This window comes from Petaurus breviceps, unplaced genomic scaffold (assembly GCF_028583685.1).
Source record: "Petaurus breviceps papuanus isolate PSGF00001 unplaced genomic scaffold, PetGlider_PUasm1.0 229, whole genome shotgun sequence".
Taxonomy (NCBI): Eukaryota; Metazoa; Chordata; class Mammalia; order Diprotodontia; family Petauridae; genus Petaurus; species Petaurus breviceps.
The window spans coordinates 4,223,933-4,245,908 of NW_027185903.1; the positions used below are offsets into that span (position 1 = coordinate 4,223,933).

Consider the following 21,976-nt stretch of genomic DNA (forward strand, 5'->3'; position numbering starts at 1 on the left):
GGGGGGGGGCTCAATGGCTTCCCAGAGTCTTGTCTGGCCAAATCACACAACTCTTCCCAAAGTGAGCCCCAAAGCAAAATCTCACATCAGGGTATATATAGCCTTCTCCTGGGTCAGAGAATGTCACAGCCTTCTTGACCCACTGCCCAATCACACAGCACCAAGATGTGGGCATTCTGGAAAAACAAGTCTCCTGCCACAGTCTCCAGGTGAGCATGTTCAGCCTATTAGAGGGCAGAGTGTATTTTCAAATCAGAAAAGGTTCTCAGAGTCATTTAAGCCTATCAAAGAGCATAGGGGCAGAGAAGATCTTCAGATTCCCATTATCATTACAGGGTGAGGGTGAAAGGATGGAAATAATGACTAAAACAAAGTGAGTTGGGAGGGGAGGGATAAGGTATTTGTGCTCTCTCCCCTCTGTCTCCCTCTCTCTTCCTTTTCCCCTCCCTTCCCCCCCCCCCTTTGTTTTAGTCATTATTTTTACCCTGTCAGCGTGTAAGGATGGTAATAATGACTAAAACAATGTGAGTTGGGAGGGGAGGGATAAGTTATTTGTGCTCTCTCCCCTCTCTCTCCCTCTCTCTTCCTTATCCCCCCCCTTCCCCCCCCCCATCTTTTCTATCTGTATTTTTTGACTCTGTCTCTCTTTTTCTCAGTAGCTAGTGGATAGAGCACTAGGCCTGGAGTCAGGAAGATAAGTTCAGATCTAGCCTCAGATACTTACTAGCTGTGTGACCTGGGCAAATCATTTCACCTCTGTTTGCCTCAGTTTCCCCAACTGTAAAATTGGGGGTGGTAACATCACCTATTTTATAGGCTTGTTGTGAGGATCAAATGAGATGTTTACAAAGCACTTAGCATATGCCTAACCTATAAGTAGGCACTATATAAATGCTAAGTCCCTTGTCCCCCCAGATTTCTCTTAAGTGCCCCTTTTCTCTGTCCCCCTTTTCCCCCAATTACTAACTCATTAACTCTCTCTGGCTGAGTTGCTTTTTAAGATTGCACCTCAGGTTTTTAAAATAATTTTTATAATTTAAAAAAACCCTTCTTAACAATTATATAGTATATGTACCTGTCATTTCATGGGTGAGGAATTCCCAGTAAGGAAATTCCCTCTATCATTGCCTTGGGTTTTTTCTTTTTTTAGTTTACATCATTCGTTTCCACAAGATTTTGAGTTATAAATTTTCTCCCCATTTTTCCCCTACTCACCACCCCAAAACAGCAATCCCACTGAATATCTTTTCCCCCATTCCCCCTTCGATTTTCCAGTAGGGCACAGTGGATCTCTGTGCCCCAGTGCCTGTATATCTTATTTCTCAGTTACATGTAAAATAATAATAATTATATATATATATATATTTTTTTTTAACTTTGAATTCCAGATTCTTTTCCTACCTCCCTCAGAGCACCCACCCTTACTGGGAAGATAAGCAATTCAATGCCTTGGGGTTTTATATGAGAATGTTCTTATTAGGAATTGGAATCTGTGATGGTCAAATGTACACAAATTTCACCTCATTCCTTGATGCTCTGCTGGATCTAACCTGCAAAATACCGGCTTTTCCTTTCCTTCCCCCACCCACACACACAACCTAGTTCTTAGTTGACAAGCATACAAGTTACAGTTATCATATATAATGAAGATGAGAGTGATTTTATCTCCCAGTTGTCTCTGGTTTCAGGGTATAGTGATGTCTTTGGCGCACAAGTGGCACTGGTCCTTAAGTGTCAAAGGGGCTTCACATAGCGTCTTGATATTGTGGACCAGAATACTGGCAGAACTGGGGAGACATGTACACATACATACACACACAGAAACATAAACACATAAATGTGTAAAACTTGTTATTTAGTCATATCCAACTCTATGTGACCCCCATGAATGTTATCCATGGGTTTTTCGTAGCGAAGATACTAAAATGGTTTGCCATTTCCTTTTCCAGTGTATCCCCATTTTAGAGATGAGGAACTAAGGCAAATTGGTATAAAGTGACTTGCCCAGAGTCACACAGCTAGTCAGTGTCTGAGGCTTGATTCGAACCCAGGTTTTGCTGACTCCAGGCCCAGTGCTCTATCTAATATACCAACATGATTTGTGTGTGTGTGTGTGTACATACACATGCATACATAAATATACATTCACATACATATATAAACTAATATGTAAATATCAGTTACTGTTGTAGTTAATATAATAGTAATAAGAAGATGTAGAGGCAGAATTATATAGTAGCTAGGGAGTTAGTATTGGAGTCATAAATACCTAAGTTCAAATTTCACCTGACATTTACTCCTGGGTGAGCCTATACAAGTCACTTAACCACTCTCTGTGTCTCAAGCATTTCACTCAGACTTATGTATAAAGTCACAGATGGGTTATTACCTGATTTGTTAGAGTACTGGCACGCCTCACCCCTCCTAAGCCAATGGAATCACCATTTGCATTTGCATAATCTGCTATATTGGGGTATTAAATGGTAAGACTGCCCTAAAATTATCACCATGCCTCTGGAATTATAATATGGGATAAGCTCGTAAAGACCAAAAGCCACCAATCCAGAAACCTCAGGTATTAGCACGGCGCCCTCCCTTATCTGAGAGGAGCAGCCCCATGGGCATCGCTGTGACCCAACTTTACATCAGGATTCTCTAATGACTGAGATCTTTTCATACTAATCTTTTAAATTCCAGGAGTCCAAGAAGCAACACCAGGAGATTGTCTCCGTTTATAGAATGCATCTTCTCTATGCTGTACAGGTACAGTCACAGTCTACAGAAATAACTACCCCCCTCCCTTTGCCAAAAAAACTTTAAAGTTAAGCTAAGTCATCGAAAGAAGCAGACTTAACAAAAAAACACCAACAAATATGAGCACTGACAGAGGAGGGCAAAAGCAAGGGCTTCTTTAATTTAAAATCTTAAAGGGTTCTTTTAATCGACTTTTGTCTACTTGAGGAAATTTGTCCTCTTGATTCCTTTCTGCAGAGGCTAAGTGGGAATTGAGAGGCAGAATTCCCTGGAAGTATTTTAATAATTTGCTGTCCTTTGTATAGTCAGATGGTGCTGTTGATACATCAGCAACAGTACATGTGGTTTTTTAGTGTTTCCATTGGTAGTGATGAGTTTTTCCACTGAATCCTATTCCTCTTGTCCTCATTTTGAGCAAGGACTTACTAGCCTGGGGCTAAGACTTCAATATGGTAACTAATTAGGCTTGAGAATATTGGCCAGAGGCACCCTTAGGTCACTGAATACCTGAGAGAAAAGTCACTTGACCTCTGCTTTAGTTTCCTTTGTAAGTGAAATGTCCAGACCTATACAATAGGGCTGACCCTTTCCTTACTGAAAGGGATAGAAGAGTTTCTGGGTAAAGTGCCTCGTGATTGTCAGATGGTTCACCACAAGTAATGGGGATATTATAGTCTTTCTTCAAATGTGTTGTCTTTTATATTAATTGTATTTTTATCTAAATTTCCTAGGGCCAGATGGATGAAGATGTCCAAAAAGTACTGAAGCAAATCCTTACCATGTGTAAAAACCAATCACAAAAGAAGTGAGATAGACTCTCTGGGACTCAGTGCCAACCCCTCATATTTGCCATATTTGCCTTAAAGCAGGAGTTAGGGTTGGCAGCCACTACCATTTTTCTCATCTGTTGTATGCACTGTGAGTTCACATAGCTGCCCTCTCAGCTTCTTCCCTACACAAGGACTTCTGAGGACTGTCCCCAAGAGAAGACCTTCCATTCTTCAGAACCATCTTGTTGACTTTAAGACCTAAAGTATTAGCCTTGTGATGAGCTGAGGCCAAGTCCAGATCTTGGTGCTAGCTGATGCCACACCTGGTTTGGGTCTGTGAGGCTAAGGGACTTCACTGCAGTGGTCTTTTGGGTGTTGGTGACCTGCAAACTCCCACAGGCCTTGGTGTTAGTCCATCCTAGCTGCTGCAAATTGTGTGGTGAATGCTGTTGGAGCTCCTTTTCCCATGGCTGCCCATCCACCCCTACTTTTAGTTACAAGCACCCAAATTTTAGGCTATTAACCCTTAACATGATTCAATTTCTAACCAAATTAACCCTGGCACTGGTTACAAGGTACATCGCAAAACCCCTCATCATGTCCTCTACATGGAATACATACCCAGTTCCCAGTCATTTTTCTTTCCTTCTTCTACCTTTCATCTCTTCCAGCTATGCTATTCAGTCCAACAATTGGATGAATAGGATTAACTAAAATATATCAGTTAAAAACATAAATAAGTTGACTTTAAAGATTTCAAAAAAACCTTTAAATTACACATTGCAAACAATCTATGCAAGCTTGCCTACTACTGTTGTCCATGAAGCTCAGGAAATTCAAGTCCATGCTTTTCAACAAGGGATTACAGTAAACAGTGCGTTTACAACCAAAAGAAATGCCTCGTAGTTCCTAACCTCACTTTTGTAAAGATATTTTTTCTCCATTATATTTTTATTGGCCATTACAGATTTTTGGTACCTAAGCCATTTACTACGTAAAATTTGCATTACACTATGTTAACAAAATAATTTTAGATAACCATGCTTTAGACTTAAAATGTCTTTGGGTAAAAGTTTTTAGCTGTAGCAAAATGTACTAGAAGTACTCTCAGCTCATCACAAAGTCCCAGCAGATACTAGAAGGTCTGGCCATCTGTCTGTGCTCTTGGAGCTGTCAAGAATTCCTGAAGAACATCAGCCTTGCTCTTCTAGCTGAATGTCAGGACATCATAACTGCTTACTTTTCCATACGTTGGGAGCATGGCTAATGCCGGTCATTGAAAATTAGTAAAAACCCTGATATGGTCTAGCCCTCATAATGCATAGCAAAGATCTATGGAAGAAATACTTTTCTATTCCCATGCCATACTTAGAAGTTAAAACTTGTCTAGTCTGCTTGTAGCTTCACTTATGGCTTTGTTCTTACTGAGGTATACAAATATTTTTTTAAAAAAATCTCTAAGGTGTTCCACCCAGAAGCCTGTGTCTGCTTTGACTGGGTGGACAGTGCAAGGCTTACTGGACTCAGTGCTGTCTAGAGTATATGCTCTCTAAAAAATGGCAAAGCAAAATGGCTTTAAAACTTCCTGTCAGATAATAGGTCTTGGTGTTTCTTAAGTTGTTTAATTAACTGTAATTTGAAAATTTTGAAAAAGCTCCAAAGAAATGTGAAAGGACTTTTTTGGGGGGTCAGCACTTAAGAAAACACACACACAAAAAATTCCAGCACACAAATGCTGCAGAATCTAAAACTTGAGACATTTTATAGGTTTCTTGACAATTTTAGTCTTACTTTATTTCATTATGCGTATTTATTACAAGTATCCTGGTTAAATATTGAGAAGTTATACACTATAGTCTAGCATTTTTGTCTTTGTAATTTACAGGAGTTTATGCAGAAAATAAACTTTGGTTCCATCGTTTTCATCTCTGTCCAATTTTTCATTTCCTCATTCACCACTTAGGTAGTTTGGGAAGATAAGTCGTATTTAGCTATTTATACTGTTTTAGAAGAAACTATCCTATTTTAGCTATATCCGTTAGAAAGAATAATTTAATGAAAACACTTACCAATCAGGATGGCAGCTCTCACCTACCTAGTCCCAGCTGCTGGAGACACTGAGGCCATTGGATCCTTTGAGCTCAGGAGTTCTGAGCTGCAATGTGGCGGAAGTCGATCTAAATCCACCATGAATATTAATATAGCCTGCAGGATAGGGAATTTGGAGGGAGGAGAGAAGAATGGGGGGGAAGGAACAACCAATTAGGAGGTTATTGCAGTATTCCAAGTGAGAGGTGATAAAGGCCTGAACTACAGTGATATCTTCACGAGTAGAGGAAAAAGAGGTGCTCTGGGTAAGATCTGACAAGTGATTGGAATAAGGAATGGAGGGTGACACCAAAGTTGTGAACTTGAGTGACTAAAAGATTCCCTCAGCAGTAAGAAGGAGGTTTGGAAGACGAATAGGCTTTGGGGAGAAGCTAACAATGATATATGAGAAGCATCACACAACCCATTCTTGCTTGGTTATTTCTATTACACTGGCTCTCACAAATCCAAAACAAAGGGGGGTGGGGGAGTGGTTTCTCAGTCATGGGTCAGCTTTACAATGCACAAAGCCTACCCACCCACGGGTGAGGGTGCCTCATCACACTGCTAATTCATATCAAACTTGTAGTCCACTGAAAACCCCAGATCTTTTTCAGAGCAACTGCTATCTATACTTCCCTCATCTTGTCATTTGATTTTTCATACCTAAATAGATTTTTTATTTATCCCTTATTACCTTATTTCATTAGGTTCATCTTAATGCTCCAGCGTTTCAACAGCTTCTTGGATCCTAACTCTACTATACAATGGGTAAACCAACCTTTACACCTATGTTCATCTACAATTTTGGTCAGTATACCATTAATCCTTAATCTGAGTAATTGATAAAAATGATGAAGAGCCCAAGGCCAAACAGATCTACTCAAACCCAGATGACCCATTCCAAGTCCAGTATTCTTTCCACTTTACCTCCATGCAGCTTAAGAAGGAGGGAGGTGAGAAAACAAGAACAGAATTAGTGAACATGTGCTTAACTTTGTAAATGTTCAGTGTTTCAGAGCATAGGGATACAATTCAATCTCCCACATTTTTTTAATTGTTATTTTCTATATTTATTCCTATAACATTTTTTAAAAATTTATTTTAGTTTACAACATTCAGTTCCACAATCTAAGTTTGAAATTTTCTTCCTCTCCCTCTTCCCCCTCTCCCCCACCCATAGCAGCATGTAATCAAATATAGATTCTACAAATACCTTCACTTTGAATGTTAGTCATGCTGTAAAGGATTATAACCAAAGGGCTGAATGATGTCCCTCCACCTTTTACAGAAGAAAGAGGTTCAAAGACTTGTCCAAAGGCACAAAGCAATTTGATGACTAAGCCAAGTCTAGACTTTTAAATTTCCTTTCTATTGTATGTACAGTTTTCCTCCCTTCTTGCTACTAGATTGCATATATTATTAGAAGGGTTACTTTATTAATAACTCAACTTTTTCTTTAGGGTGACCCGATCAGGTTTCTTATGAACATTTTAAGGGATCACTTATAATAGTGACCTCCCAAACCTAAAGTTACCTGGGACCTAGAAACCTTACTTCCCTTTTAGTATAATTATGTAGTTATTAGTATGGGCTATTAGGAGGGGCAGTGGATAAAGTGCCAGGCTTGGAGTGGGGAAGATTCATCCTCCTGAATTCAAATCCAGTCTCGGATTCGTACTAGCTGTGTGACCCAGGGCAAGTCACTTAATGCAATTTGCCTCAGTTCCTAAACTGTAAAATTAGCTGAAGAAGGAAAAGGCAAAACACTCTAGTATCCTTGCCAAGAAAATCCCAAATGGGGTCATGAAGAGTCAGATAAAACTGAAACTACTGAACAACAGAAAAGCTATTAGTGCCTGGACCATATTTACGATGGAATAAGCCTGCCCCAACCCATTTTTTATCCAGGTGAAATCAAGTTAAAGTCAATCTCGAGTATCTAATATAGACTCAAATCTTTTTAGCACAAGCTGGCACAGATCACCACTCTTCACCCTGCTGCCAGCATCCTCAAGTCAATGACCAGGGAACTGAGATGATTGTCTACCCTCTTACCACCCCATCCTACTCCTTACCCCCATTTACCATAGCTCAAAGACAATTTGTATAACGATATACCATATAACAAAGACAATCTCTTCCCTCCATCCTTCCAAACACAAAAGTACAGACATTAAAAAAATCCCTGTTCTTTCCTGAAAAGGCATCATCTCTAAATAACAAACCTGACACAGCTTCTAATACTTGCAGATTAATTGCTTGGATTGTTGAAGGTTAAGGAAAAAGAAGAGAACTCAGCCCTACCTGGATAGCTGCCTAAAAATTAAATATTGTCCAAATGACCCCTGGGGTTACAAAAATGCTAAAGATTTAAGTTTTTTATTTCTTCATTGTTGGAGAAAGTAGAGGTGGGCTCTTTGAGAAACTTTTACTTGATGCCATGAAAGCCCATTATTTAACTCTATCACTGAAATTAAGTTTTATTTAAGAAATTACTTAATCACTTATGCTGAAATCACTCCTGTAGGGCACTTGGCTGACATGACTCAAAAGTATAAAAAACCCCAAATCTGGAACTGGACTGAAATATAACCCCCTTTGTTTTTATAGATAAAGAACACTGTACCCAGAGAAATTAATGCACAGCATCAAATCAGTTTGTAGAGGTAGCCACACACAAGGCCAAGGAACCTGATGGTGTCCATTTGGGATGTGTGGCCACCTCATCGGCTAACCCTGCAATTCCTTTTAGTGGCTGGTGTGTGGTCATTCCTCATTAGATTTTAAGTCTCTTGAGGGAAGACAGTCTATTTTGTATATCTCCATCACTTGGCAGTGCTTGGCACACAGTAGGCACTAAATAAATGTTTATTGACTGACTGCAGTTATTACTCTTGCATAGGTTATTCTGGACCAGGCCTACCTTTCCCAAATAGTGGAGGAGGTGCCTGCTATGAAATTGTGATTTGAGAGAGAGGAAAAAGTACTCCCTTCCTGGACGTTAGCTCTCTTCCCCTGAAATTTACCCCATTAGCAATATATTGCTTTGTGTTAAATCACCGCCTTCTAAAGACATCCTTTGGTGGTAATGGAAAGATCTGTTTTACCCCAGGACTGGCTCTGTGACCTTGGGCAGCTTTTTTAGCTTCCCTTGAAGTTTCCTCCCTCTCTAAATTTGTGCTGATCTCACAAATTTTGGTTTAAAAATCAAATGAAACAATGCATGCGAAACAGTTCTCCAAATAAACACGAGCAGTTATCCTTTACAATGCAAACGCCACTGTGGAGGGATAACAGTACCCCAGACCTCTGTTTGAACTGGCGCTAATTTTTTTCTGGGTGCGTAAGGGAGAACCTAGAGCTTTGGTTAAGATTGGATTGAATGCAGACTGCCAAAAGCGTTTAGGGAGCGGTCTCCAAAATCAGGCGTGCCCGCTTTGCTCGCTCTTATTTTCTACCAATGCACGTGGTTTCCCCTTTTCTTGGTCGCACACACGGGGCTTTTGGGGAGCAGATTTGGGGATTTGGAAAGAGTGACCACAGTTTCGAAGAGAGAGGACGATTTGTGCTCGCGTCATTACCTCACCCCACCCAGAGAAGCAGTCAAGGAACAGGAAAGGGTGGGAAGTGGGACGCGCCCTAATCCCCTCCAGCGGCTGTCATCGTGCCCAGTCCCACTCTGCTTCCTCCTCATTCTCCTGCAAGCTCAAAGCGGAGGCAGGAGCTGCGCTAGAGCTCCCAGCACGCGGGGCATCCCTCCCTCTCGTTGCCTCGGCAACCGCCAAGGCCACATTCTGTTTTCCCCTAGTACCCAGGATCCCCGGCGTAGCAGCCGCGGCGTTCTGTTGCCTTGGTAACCCCCATTGTCTAGCTCGCCGGTCTGCAGGCAGGCGGACGAGAAGGGTCGCTAGTTCCCCTCAGCTCTCTCATTCCGCAACCCGACGGAAGATGCGAGGATGCGCTCTCCTGGTGGCAAAATGCCCTGACATTCCCACGGGAAACCAGGCTGCCCCATAAGCAAGCGGCTTCTCCCCTCCTCCCACCTTCCTGTACCCTTGGATCCAGGAAGGAGGATTTTTGATTGTGTTTCCACTGTGGTAATCAGTGCCCCTCGACCCCGGAGCCATTCAGGAAAAGTCCCTCCCGGTCAGGGGACGCCCCCTGTCCCCCCAGCCTGGGAGAAGCCCTTCCGGAACCAGGATAGAGGAACAATAAAGCAACTTTGGGGAAAGAAAAATGAGACCGAACCCCTTCCCCACCTCTTCCCCCGCCCCCCACACATGTGGTTTCCTGGAGGGATTTCCAAGGTCATTTATGATTTCACCATGCAGCATAAAAGAGACCATCATCATACCTGACGTTTCTGTAGTGCTATAAAGCCTCTTTTAAAAAACATAACACTTCATTACTCACAGCAGGACTCTGGGGTAGGTATTACAGGTATTCTCATTTTACCGCTGAGGGAACTGACACCACTGCTAAGTGTTAGAGCAGGATTTGAACCTAGGTCCAGCCCGCACGTTTCACTACACCTCCACTACCCTTTCTGCCTCTCCCAGCACATGGCTTATGAGAGTTATTATTACTTCTAGTTTTATTATTATTATTATGACTTCTAGTTTAATTATTTATTATACCTCAATACATAAAATTTTCTCAGGGTGAGTTCATCTCTCACAGCCATCTTCAGGCTGCAGCCACTTTATAACTTAGTGGATAGTCTTCAGGAGTTGCTGTGGCCAATACATTCATCACCTAGCATCCAACCTGGTGGACCTTGGGGCAAAAAGGTTGGTTCCTCTTTGACATATGTTCATCACTGCCTTCTTTAAGTCTTTCTCTCTGTCTCTCTCTCTCTCCTTCCCTCTCTCTGTCTCTGTCTCTCTTTCCCTCCTTCTCTGTCTCTCTTTCCCTCCTCTGTGTCTCTCTTTTTCTTTCCCTCAGTTTTCTCCCCCACCCCCCACCCTATTAGCATACCCAGTAGCAGAGCCCAAGGTCATCTTGAAACTCTATGAGAACTTGAATGGGTTGTTAGTTCAAGATTATAATTATTATAGTATAATAAAATAATGAGTAATTATAACAGCTGACATTTATGTAATTCATTAAGACTTAAAAATTACTTCCCTTTACAACAACTGTGAGGTAAGAAATGGAAGGAACCTTAGAGCATTTAGTCTAACCTCTTCATTTTACTCATTATTAATTATTATTACTATCCCCCTTTTACAGATTACAAAACTGAGACTCAGAAAGGCTTGAATGACTTGCCCTTGATCACTTGTCCACAAAGTTCTGCAACTCAAACCCAATCTTTACACTAAATTATAATGAGTGATATACAGGTCAGATTTAACATTCTCTGAGGTTATGTGGGGAAAGGAGAGGCAATATGGTTTTGGATAGTGGCTAGAATGCTGGACTCAGGAAGAATTGGGTTCAGATTCCGCCTCTGACACACTATTACCTTAGGTAAGTGTAATGTTAATGGGATATAAGATCTTCCCTGACCATTAATAGGCCTCAGGTGGAGGCCACTGAGGGGAAGCTTGTGCTTAGGGGAGGCTTGCTTGTAGGAAGGCTTTCACACCTTTCTTTAATTTCTAATTAGGCACTGAGTCACAAGGGTTAGACATCCTCTGGCTCTAAAAAAAAAAAAAAGGATATATATATATATATGCTGAGGCTAGCATTTTGCTTTGGGGCTCACTCATTGGAAGTTTTCTTGTGATTTGATCAGATGAGACTTTGGGTAGCCATTAAGGAGCTCCCCTGCCCCCTTTGAAAAACCCAGATGTTGGTGCTTCTCTGTCTGGTAACTGTAGGTATTGCCTTGGTCAGACAGCTGGAGCTGTCTGTTGATCTATGCTAATTTCTCATACAGAAGCCTTGTCTGTTGGTCTTTATTTCTCCGCTTGTATTTTCTCTATTTTCTTTGTTTGGATTTTCTCTGAAGTTCAGGGTGCTGACTTTTCTCCCGGACTAATGGATGTAATTTAAAAAGATTGTTGACCCCTTGAACAGCACTATCTTTCCTAGTAAAGCAGTTAGGAGACCTGGTTTCAAATCCTGCTTTGGACACTTTCTAGTTGTTGGACTACTGGCAAGGGAAGCATTTATCCTCACAGAACCTCAGTTTCTTCATATACAAAAATACTTGTACTACCCCCCCCCCATCTTGTGAGAAAAGTGCTCTGCCAAACTTAATTTGATATATAAATTCAAATAATTATACCCAAAACTCAGTTTAAGTTTTAGTGCCTTGTTAACACTTGTTTTAACTAATTCTTCTTCCCTACCCTCCCAACACACACACACACACACACACACACATCTCCCTCTTGTCACAAAGAAAAACATTTAAATGTGACCAAGAGAGTCCCTTTCCCACAAAGTGCTTCCTCTGTATTTCACATGGATTCAGTTCATCCAGAGGTAACTCTCTGTCTTTTTGACTCATTGCCCCTACCCTATGGAGAAATCTATGAAATCAAACTTAAGTATATTGCTAATGTTCACAAAAAGCAGGTAATAGGGTTCGTTCTTAAAGCCCAATGTATAACATGGATATCAAGTATAAGGAAGCATTTTATTTCCTCTACCATTGAAATAGCTTAAAGAACAGAAACTTTATCAGTTATATTAACAAAAATAGAAACATAAAACGATATTACCCTTCAAATATATATATGTAAGTCTCCTAAAAGGTAAAAATGACTATGGGATTGATGAAATATATATTTCATTTTCATCTCAGGCCTGTACTCTTCTTTGAGCAACTTCCATGGTCCATATCTCCTGGCCAGAATTGGGCTTTCTTAGTTGTAACATTCTGGGTGTGCTTTTCTTTGGAGATGTAGAGCTATTGTAGAAATAATCTCGGGCTGTGCGGTTAGCACCCCACTCAGAACCTCAACCTCTAGGACTCAGGAGGCTGCCACCAGGGACATAAACATCCATTTTTTAAGTTTGCTGGTCACTGTCCTATACGCAGAGAAGAATACAAAATGAGAAAGTGACCAAGGTTACTGGAGCTCACCTAGCAAACATGTTTTTATTGTCATGATTTCTCCTACCTTTCAGTGGCTGGAAGAGTCCCGAAAGAAAGTGGTTCTTCTTTGGTTCTTTTTGTAGCTCACCACAAAGCAGTTCCTCCTGACTCTGAGGCCAGTTATCTACAATGCCATTCCTATATCTGGGAACCAATCAGGAGTTGCTATATCATCCCAACGAAGCACAGATCCCACAAAGAGAGACCAGAATTCAGGTGCCCAGCTCCATGGGAAGTGGCCCAGTTTCCCTTGCTCAATCCCATTAAATAAGCAAAAGAAGTAGACACAGTGACTAAATCTGATGGTGTAGATACCAAATCCCACATCCACCTCTCTATAGAGAATTCAAACCACATTTTTAGCCATGCATTTCAACCATATCCAGCAGAGTTGCTAACAAATGGGAAAATAGACTGATGAGTTTCACTTCCATTAATGTTTCTAGCCTACTAGTAAAATAAAGAAGATGAAAGAGAGTCCTAACTGCTATTTTCTATGTGACCCTGGCCAAGTCACTTTATTTCTTTGGAACTCAGAGGAAAAGGAGCTGGACTAGATGACCTCAAGTCCTTTTGAATTTGTAGTTCTTCTCTTCTCCCTGATCAACTGCATAATCAGCCACAGAAAAATGAAGAATGGTCATATTTATCTATTTCAATTTTATACAGCCCTATGTTTATCTATTTCAATTTTATGCAGTCTTTTCTCCCACAGTCTCAAATCAGTTAGTGAAATGGCTGGTTGATTCATGAACGGTAAATGTGCTGGGCTTTAAAACAAAAGCAATATGGACTAGGGTGGCTATGAATAAGGCAAAAATCATAATGGGATATTAATTCAAAATGGAAATTTAGTTTTAATTTTTAAAATTGTGCTACCGACCTTTTATAATTTTATGCTCTCCCAAGAGAGAACATATGAAAAAATATGTACATATATACATAAGTATAGTTTTATAGTCATAATTATAGTTATGTATTATATAATTATAGTCACATAGTTATACTTATATAGGATATGTAATTACATAGTTATGGTAATATATACAATTATATAGTTATGTATAATTATAGTGTTATATATACACACACATATATGGGTATGTGTATACATATGTAAACTCTCTGGGTGGAGCTGCACTTTTTTTTTAACGAAATCTCTCATTCAGCTGATAATTGTCTATAATCAATGGCAAGAGAAAAGAAGCTCCTGCAAGTTTCATAACCAGAACTTTATTTCAGTTCTTGTGCTTCTCTCTAGGAAGAAGATGAAATCTCATCCTATCAATATCCCTACTGAGGTCAGCAACGCAACCTGGAGCTCCTGTTTCCACAACTAAACAGAACAGAGCTTTGTAGCCACAGTAATTCAGGAGACATGGAATGGGACCTCCCACTCATGAAAAATCTTTGGTGAGTTGTTTTTTTATCAGTAATATATGTATTATATAATATCTATAGCTCTTCTGTATCTTATTCTACATAATAACCCCCACTGGCACCAACAAAACTTTAATAGTTTTGATCTGGGTATCTGAAATTTGTGACCCAAGTAAAAACTTCATTGAACCAAATTTTCTTCAAAGTGTTTATGTCCTGAGCCAGTTGTAGTACAATCGAAAGAAAACTGACTCTGGAGTCAGGGGGCCCTGGGTTCAAATGTGACTTCTGATTATTGCTACTATGTGACCCTTGGAATAGTCACTTAAATCCCCTTGGACTCTCAGTTCCCTAATCTATAAATTGAAGGGGATGAGGGAGTGTAGACTAAATCAGTGGTGTCAAACTCAAATAGAAATGGGACCACTAAACTGTACAGATTGCATATTGACTTAGAAAACTACTAATATTAATATTTATGCTTTTTTGTATTTTTATTTGTTTTGTTAAATATTTACCAATTACATTTTAATCTGTTTTGGCCCACACTCAGGAGTGTCATAGGCTGCAGGTGGCCTGAGGGCCAGATGTTTGACTGTTCTCTACTGATTGACCTCTAAGAATCTAGTTAAACATGACAGGATTCCTTGGATACTCCATTAGAGACCTTCCTCCAAGCTGACATTAAACCTCAAATGACTCTTTGGCTCTGATTATTCAACCATTTCCAGAGCTACCTAACAGCCCATTATCTAGCCTATACCTCTCCACAGGAATAATTTGTTTTGCTGAAATCAAATGCTTTGCTGAAATCCAGGGGAACCATATCCTGATCTTTGTTTAAATTATACTGTGGAATAAGGTTAGTGCAGCATAATCTATTTATGCCCTATGAAGCCATGCTGGTTTTTTATGATAACTGTTTCCCTTTCAAGATGTTAACTAGTCATATTTTTTCTAATATATTAATAAATTATATAATGTTAGCAGGCATTGAAGTCAAGTTCCCTGGCCTAGAATTTATAGACTTTACTCACTTCCCTTTATAAACTATTGGGACATTTGCCTTTGTCTGGTCCTATAGCACTTCTCTGTCATCCTATGATGATCCTAGGATCCTCTAATAAGCATTGAACATAGCTCAGCAATCTGCTATATAATTCAGGTTCCTCTCTCTGATTTCATCTAAACATTTTCTATAAAATTATCTACCAGTTTCCTTCAGAATAAGGGCTATAAAATTATGCTTTGAATTCTTAGCTTCTCTTTTATCCACCAAGTTCTAGGTCTGGATTCTGTTTTTCTTTCCATAACAGTCTACTAAGGGGTCAGTGGATAATATTTTGCCTTCCCTCCTATTACAGTGCAGAACTTTTTTTTTTTTAATGCAAAGAAGTTTTCAAAGGTTTTGTGGCTCACGGACCCCTTACTCCACTTAAATTCTTGCTTCCTAACTCTAACAAACATAACCCCAATTAATAGGAAAACATGATATTTTATGTTTGAGACACCATTGAAAATGTCTTATTTTTGCCAAGTATGACAAGTAAATGATTATTTTATGCAATAAAAAAAAGTGCAGACCACCTAAAGACCTATTGTTGACATCATCACTTTGAAAACCCCTGCTTTAGATGAACAAATATGTCAGGACCTCTTGTCGAATTAGTTTTTGAAGATTTTTAATAATTTTCTTGGCCACTGCTTCAAAGTGACATGTTTTTCCTCAGTATATCTTTAGAACTTTATCTCATACTGCCAAAGCAAAGAAATTATATAGTTATTTAAATGATTTGGACAAAATATCTGATTCCCTACTGGTAGCTGCTTTAGAAGGGTAGACCTGTCTTTTATTTCCCCAGTTTTTACTATATCTAGATTTTCCTTAGCTTTCATAATATAATAGGACTTAGAGCTGGAAGGAGTTTTAGAAATTGTCTACAATTGCTCTTGGGGAACTGTGGCTAGAGCAGGGAAGTAATTTGCTCAAGGCCACATAGATAATAAATATTAATGTTTTCTTCATTATCTAAAATACTTCCTTAAAATAGACTATGAACTGTACTTTATGTAGCCCTACTTACTATGAAATGCTGTGTTCTTCAGTTTAAACAATCCAATGTACATGTAAGAGCTAAGTTCTGAATCAACATATCCCAGAAATGTACTATATGTTATCATTAGGGAAAAGGAAACCAGAACATTGGTTGCTGAGCAAAGGAGTGAATCAAATCCTAGTGATGAATTTGGAGATAGTGAAGACAAAGAAAATGAAACTGACAAAGTAGCAAGGAATGCAGATTATATGTCTATTCCAAAGGAGAAATTAAACAAGTCACAGAGAAAAGCTGAGTCGCTGATTAAGGCAAAAAAGGTAAAAACAAAAACAAGTCTTACTAGCTTTTCATTTACATTATAAAATTATTTTAGTAGTTTTCATATTTGATTTAATGGGTCCATGGTACAGAACTACTAAGAATGTTTGTTTCCCCATTACTAAACTCAAAGCAATTTTTTTTTCTTTTTAGTTGTTTTCTTTTATGTTAGTTGTTCATATTGATCATAAATGGCAACAAGGTGAAGTTAGTGAGGCCAAGAGGTCAGAACCAGTAGGAAAGAAGAGGACAAGAGGTCTGGGTCCTTGATGGTCAAAGCTGGGGATGAAGATTCCTTTAGTTACTTAGGAGCATTAGTGGACCAGTGGTCTAGAAACCTAGAAGTCAAAGCAAAGGAGAACAGCCAGACCTTGCTAGGTAAGATAAGTAAGTTCTCAAATTTTAGGAGACCAAGAAGAATAAAATGGGCAATCAGAAGGTAAGGGTGAACCTTATCTGGGACAGGCTTTACTTAATCAGAGAAGCTCTTATGGAATCATAGATTTAGGACTTGAAAGAGACCTAAGAGATTATCTAAGTCAACTTACCCATCTTACAGATGAGGGAACTAAGAACCCAGAGGGTCAAAGTGACTAAGGATGGAAGTAGTGGGGCTAGGATTTGAACCTAGATTTTCCCATCCTATATTCAGCATTCTTTCCATTACCTTGCACTATCTCAATATATTTTCTTGGTCAAGTATTGACACCAGATAGGTCCAGATTCTTCTCAAGGTAAGGTAGGGGAAAAGATATTGTTCTTGTCCTTGGCTTGATGTCCTAAGAGTTCACAATTTTGAGTTAGAAGAAGTTTCCAGAGTTAGACAAGTTAGACAAACCCATGTTTCATAGTGTATAATTTTGATTTTTTAAGGTAAAATATTACTCATATAAAACTTGGGATTTAGGATGGATTGCAAATCATTTTATTTTTATTCCATATAAGCTTTTGGTTACTTCAGCTGAAAGGGCTTTTCCTAGTCTTCTGTTTAATTTGCTACTAAATGGGCTAGTGTTACACCAAGGAAAAGAGGGGTCATCTTCCCTATTAAGCAGTATTAGTAGTTGAGGCAGAGAAGATCAAAACATGGCTTTTTATGCAGAATGGTTTAGGACAGCCTTCATTATGGATTGACATATACCAGGTCTTCTGACTCTTAGTCCTGAGCTGTTTCCAGAAGACCAAGGTACAGAAGTGTCGTCAACATATGATTGTATTTTTATTCCATTTAATTTCCTTTAAAGCCATGAACCAGATGAATTGAAAAGTGGGGGGAGGGGTCCAGTGCTTGTATTTGCTCCACAGGGACAAAACACTTTTTACCTTGTCCTCACTCGAACAGTTACTAGGAAAGAAGAAATTTAAGTTGAATGTTGCCGTGTAATACTGAAGTGAGAGGGCCACTTGGCAATTTTTCTTTTTATAGTAAACATATGGTTTCTTGTTTGCTATTTTCAGAACTGTCAGGCAAACCAGGAACTGATTCGTTGTGTTACATTTTCCCGAATTGTTTTTGGAACTGAACACTGGAGATATGCCCAAGCATTAACCAACCTGGCTTATGGATACCTGACCCTGAGAGGTAGGTACTCTGTCATTACTGGGGTTTAATCAGCAGCAAGGGTGGTTGGAGAATGGAGATGACTAAGACCTGGAGATCAGACAGACCTAGACCCTCAAAGGCAGGTCAGGTAATCAGAGAAGGTCTCAGAAGGAGGTAATAGGAAGGAATCCATTTAGATGGTACTGGAGAGCTCCTGCCATAAGCGTACATTTGGGTAGGTGGTCATAGCCTTACAGACTTGTCAACAGGCAGAGGTTTGAATAGAGTGGCAGCTGTAGGTAGACACATTATTTTAGGGGTGGGGTTTCACTCCCTGCTAGGGGTTGTGAGAGGGAAGCTCAAAGATCCCAGTACTAAAGTTACAATATATGAATTTACGTTTGTAACTAAAGAATCATTAGAACTAGAGTACAATCAAGCCTCAGTCCCACCATTCACCACTTTCATTTCTATACACATGCTACTGAATGAATGTGGAGAAAATCATGCAACTATTCTGACTGAGTCCACTACAGATTTACATTATATAATCTCGAATAGGCTCTCACTGCTGCTAGGCAATCTTAATATATTTCCATTAGCAATTTGCCTATCCCATTCTCCACAGCAACTCTTCCAAACCTTTTCATCCCTCTTCAAACCTCCCATGGCTTCCACTTCCTTACTCTCTCAGCTGAGAACCTTGCCTCATTTTTTACAGAAAAAATTCAAGGTCATTCATCACAAATTCCTTCTCCCCTCTTCCTCATCTCCCATCACTCAGGTGTTTTCTGCTAGTCTCACTCTGTCTACTGACTCATTTCCTACTGCCTACAAACATGCCCATGTTTCCCCTGTCCTGGAAAAAAAACTTTCATTTAACCTTTCCAAATCTGCTATCATCCTTTTCTTCTTCTGTCCTTTATAGCTAAACAGTCAAAAAATGTCATCTACAATCGGTGCATCCACTTTCTTTCCTCCCACTCTCTTCTTAACCCTCTTACAATTCAACTTTTGACCTCACCATTCCAGCAAAAGTTCTCTCTCCAAAGTTAATAATGATCTCTTGGTTGCTAAATCCAATGGTGTTTTCTCAATCCTCGTTCTCCTTGACCTCTCTGCAGCCTTTGACACTATTGACCACTTTCTCCTTGATCCCCTCTCTCTAGGTTTTTGGGATGCCACTCTTGCTTTCCTTACTTCTCTGATTGCTCCATCGCTGTATCCTTTGCTGTCCCTCAGGATTCTGTCCTGGGCCCTCTTCTCTTCTCTTCTCCTTCTATACCACTTTACTTGGTGATCTTGCCAGTTCCCATAATTTAATTACCATCTCTATGCTGATGATTCTCAAATCTACCTAGCCTTCCCCAAACTCTCTGCTGACCTCAAATCTGTCATCTCTAACTGCCTTTAAGACATCTTGCACTGGATGTCCAGTAGACAGCTTAAACTCAATATGTCCAAAACAAAACTCATTATCTCTTTCCCAAACCCTCCCCCATTACTATAGAAGGCATCACCATCTTCCCATTCCCTCAGATTCACAACCTAGGAGTCATCCTGAATTCCATGCTTATATTTTCTCACTCACCTTCTATTTACACACTATTGCCAAGACCTTTAGATTTCACCTTTGCAACATCTCTAAAATATACCCCCTTCCCTCCTCTGTACTGCCGCCACTCTAGTGTAGACCCCCATCATCTCAGGCCTGGACAGTAAGAGCCTACTTGTGAGCTTGTCTGCCCCAGGTATCTCTTCACTCCAATTCATTCTCTCCAGTCAGTCACGAATCATGTCAACTCCCCAACTCCTCCCCCCACACTCAATAAACCTCAGTGGCTTCCTCCTGCCTTTAGGAACTAATCAAAATGCTCTGTTTGATCTTCCTAGCCCTTCATGACCTAGCCCCCTCCTATCTTTCCAGCATTCTTACACCTTACTCTCTGGTGACCCTGGCCTCCGGGATGCTCCATGAACAAGATATGCCACCTCTTGGCTCTGGGTGTTCTCTGTGGCTCATCTCCCTTGCCTGGAATGCTCTACCTCCATAACTCAAACTACTGACCTCTCTGGCTTCCTTTAATTCCCAACTAAAATCCCACCTTCTTACAGGAAGGCTTCTTCAATCCCATTTGTTTCTAGTGCCTTCCTTCTGTTAGTTTTATTTCCTTTTATCTTGTTTATAATTTGCATTGTGTATATTTGTTTGCATGTTGTCCCCACTAGGTTGCAAGCTCCTTGAGGGCTTTTTGTATCTCCAGTGCTTAGCATAGTGCCTGATATATAGTAGGCACTTAATAAGTGTTTATTGATTGATTGACTGAAACATTTCCCAATTACATTTTCATCTAGTATGGGCATCCCTCAGGAGCTTTGTGGTAGCAAAGGCCCTGAGTTTGACTCTTCTGGGATAAAGAATTTCTAAGGCTCCTTCCAGCTTTAACAATTTGAAATTTGTTAGAAGGGAGCAATTCAGATATAGGAGTTTGGTGTTCCTAGGTGGCTGTGTCTTTTACCTGTGTGTATCTGTTTACATAAATTTCTTTGTATCATGTGTTCCTGTGAATTCTTATGTGCTGGGCTGCACCATAAACTGCCTGAGTGAGTTATTAGGCACAGAGGATGTTGATGACTTGGCAACTATAGCACTATGTCACAAGATTAACTGCATTCTAGACAAAAACTTCTGAACCCTTTCCTAATGTGTTGGGCATGCCTGTGTCAGAGGTCACAGGACCCTGGCAATAGGAAATCTACAAGAATGTTAGAATGAATTAAAGAGAGGAGCGGTGAGGCTCAGAGAGGCCCACCAGAATCATGTTGTAATATCCAGGTATGAGGTGATGGTGGCTTGTATTATTAGTGTGGTAGAAATGAGAATAAAGAGGAAGAACAAATAGAAGACATTTTCTATGAACTATCGACGAAGATTCTGATCCAAGGGATATCCCTGTCCTATTATTAATACTAATTATTAAAGAAGATTATTGTTGTAAATCCACGTCAGCTTATATGCTAACAGCATTAGCAGACTATTTCAGAAGCCTCACCGAGACTTTTGAAATCAGCACTCTTCAGAGCCTTGAGAGAACTAGGAACCTTGGTGAACATTCGTATTTGTCAGGTAGCAGCAGAAGGAACAGGACCAAGTGACGAGACAGAATATTCCGAAGTAGAGAGAACCAGGATAATGGAGGCAGAGACACCAAGGGAAGCGAAGGAGCTCTTAGAAGAAGGGGGTAAATAATATCATTTGCTACAAAGTACAGAAGAGTCAAGAAAGATGAGGAGGACTGATCAAAGAGTACTGGGCACAGTGAATGGGAGGTTTCTGATGACTTTCAGAAGCGTTTCAATAGCATAATAAGTTTGGAAGTTAGACTTTAGGTGGTTGAGGAGAGAGAGGGTGGTGAAGAAGTAGAAACAATGAATGTACACCACTCTTTCATAAATGTAAGTACAAAAGGAGGGGAAGAAATAAGAAAGAAGCTAAAGGGATATGTGGTTCAGTCACATCTACCTCTTTGTGACCCTATTTGGGTTTTCTTGGCAAACATCCTGGAGTGGTTTGCTGTTTCCTTCTGCAGCTCATTTTACAGATGAGGAAACTGAGGTAAATAGAGTTAAGTAACTTGTCCAGGGTCACATAGTAAGTGTCTGAATCCAGATTTGAACTTAGGAAGATGAGTCCAGGTCCAGTGCTCTGTCTACTGTGCCACCTAGCTGCCCAAAAGGATTAGCTGCACCAGTGGAAGGCTTTCTCAAGATAGAGGAGACATACATGTCTGAAAACTGATAGAAAGAATCCATCCAGTGGTCAGGGGAAGATTGAAAAGCAAGAGAAAAGGAGTAATTGATGAACCAAAGGATAAGGAGAATTCAGGGAAAGACTTTAGGCTAAATTACAGCAAGACAAAGTTTTATGGAAAATAGAAATACCTTGCCATCTCTAAATCTGGGGGGATAACACTAAGAGAAAGAATATTTGGTGATGTGCTCTGAGTCTTTG

At 40.0% G+C, this 21,976-nt stretch overlaps 2 protein-coding genes across 10 annotated transcripts in view; both read left to right on the forward strand.

The window, feature by feature from the left end:
- RAI14 (retinoic acid induced 14) overlaps positions 1–5,449 on the forward strand; it is a 183,390-nt gene extending 177,941 nt beyond the window's left edge. For all 9 annotated transcript variants that reach the window (XM_069096109.1, XM_069096104.1, XM_069096110.1 and 6 more), the window contains 2 exons: positions 2,698–2,763; positions 3,486–5,449. In XM_069096109.1, coding sequence (XP_068952210.1) covers positions 2,698–2,763; positions 3,486–3,563 — 144 coding nt within the window. In that variant the 3' untranslated portion in view covers positions 3,564–5,449. The remainder of the gene's footprint in view (positions 1–2,697; positions 2,764–3,485) is intronic.
- An 8,296-nt stretch (positions 5,450–13,745) lies between these two features.
- Positions 13,746–21,976, forward strand: part of TTC23L (tetratricopeptide repeat domain 23 like) — a 52,025-nt gene continuing 43,794 nt past the window's right edge. The window contains exons 1-3 of the mRNA XM_069096120.1: positions 13,746–14,079; positions 16,231–16,420; positions 17,880–18,003. Coding sequence (XP_068952221.1) covers positions 14,045–14,079; positions 16,231–16,420; positions 17,880–18,003 — 349 coding nt within the window. The 5' untranslated portion in view covers positions 13,746–14,044. The remainder of the gene's footprint in view (positions 14,080–16,230; positions 16,421–17,879; positions 18,004–21,976) is intronic.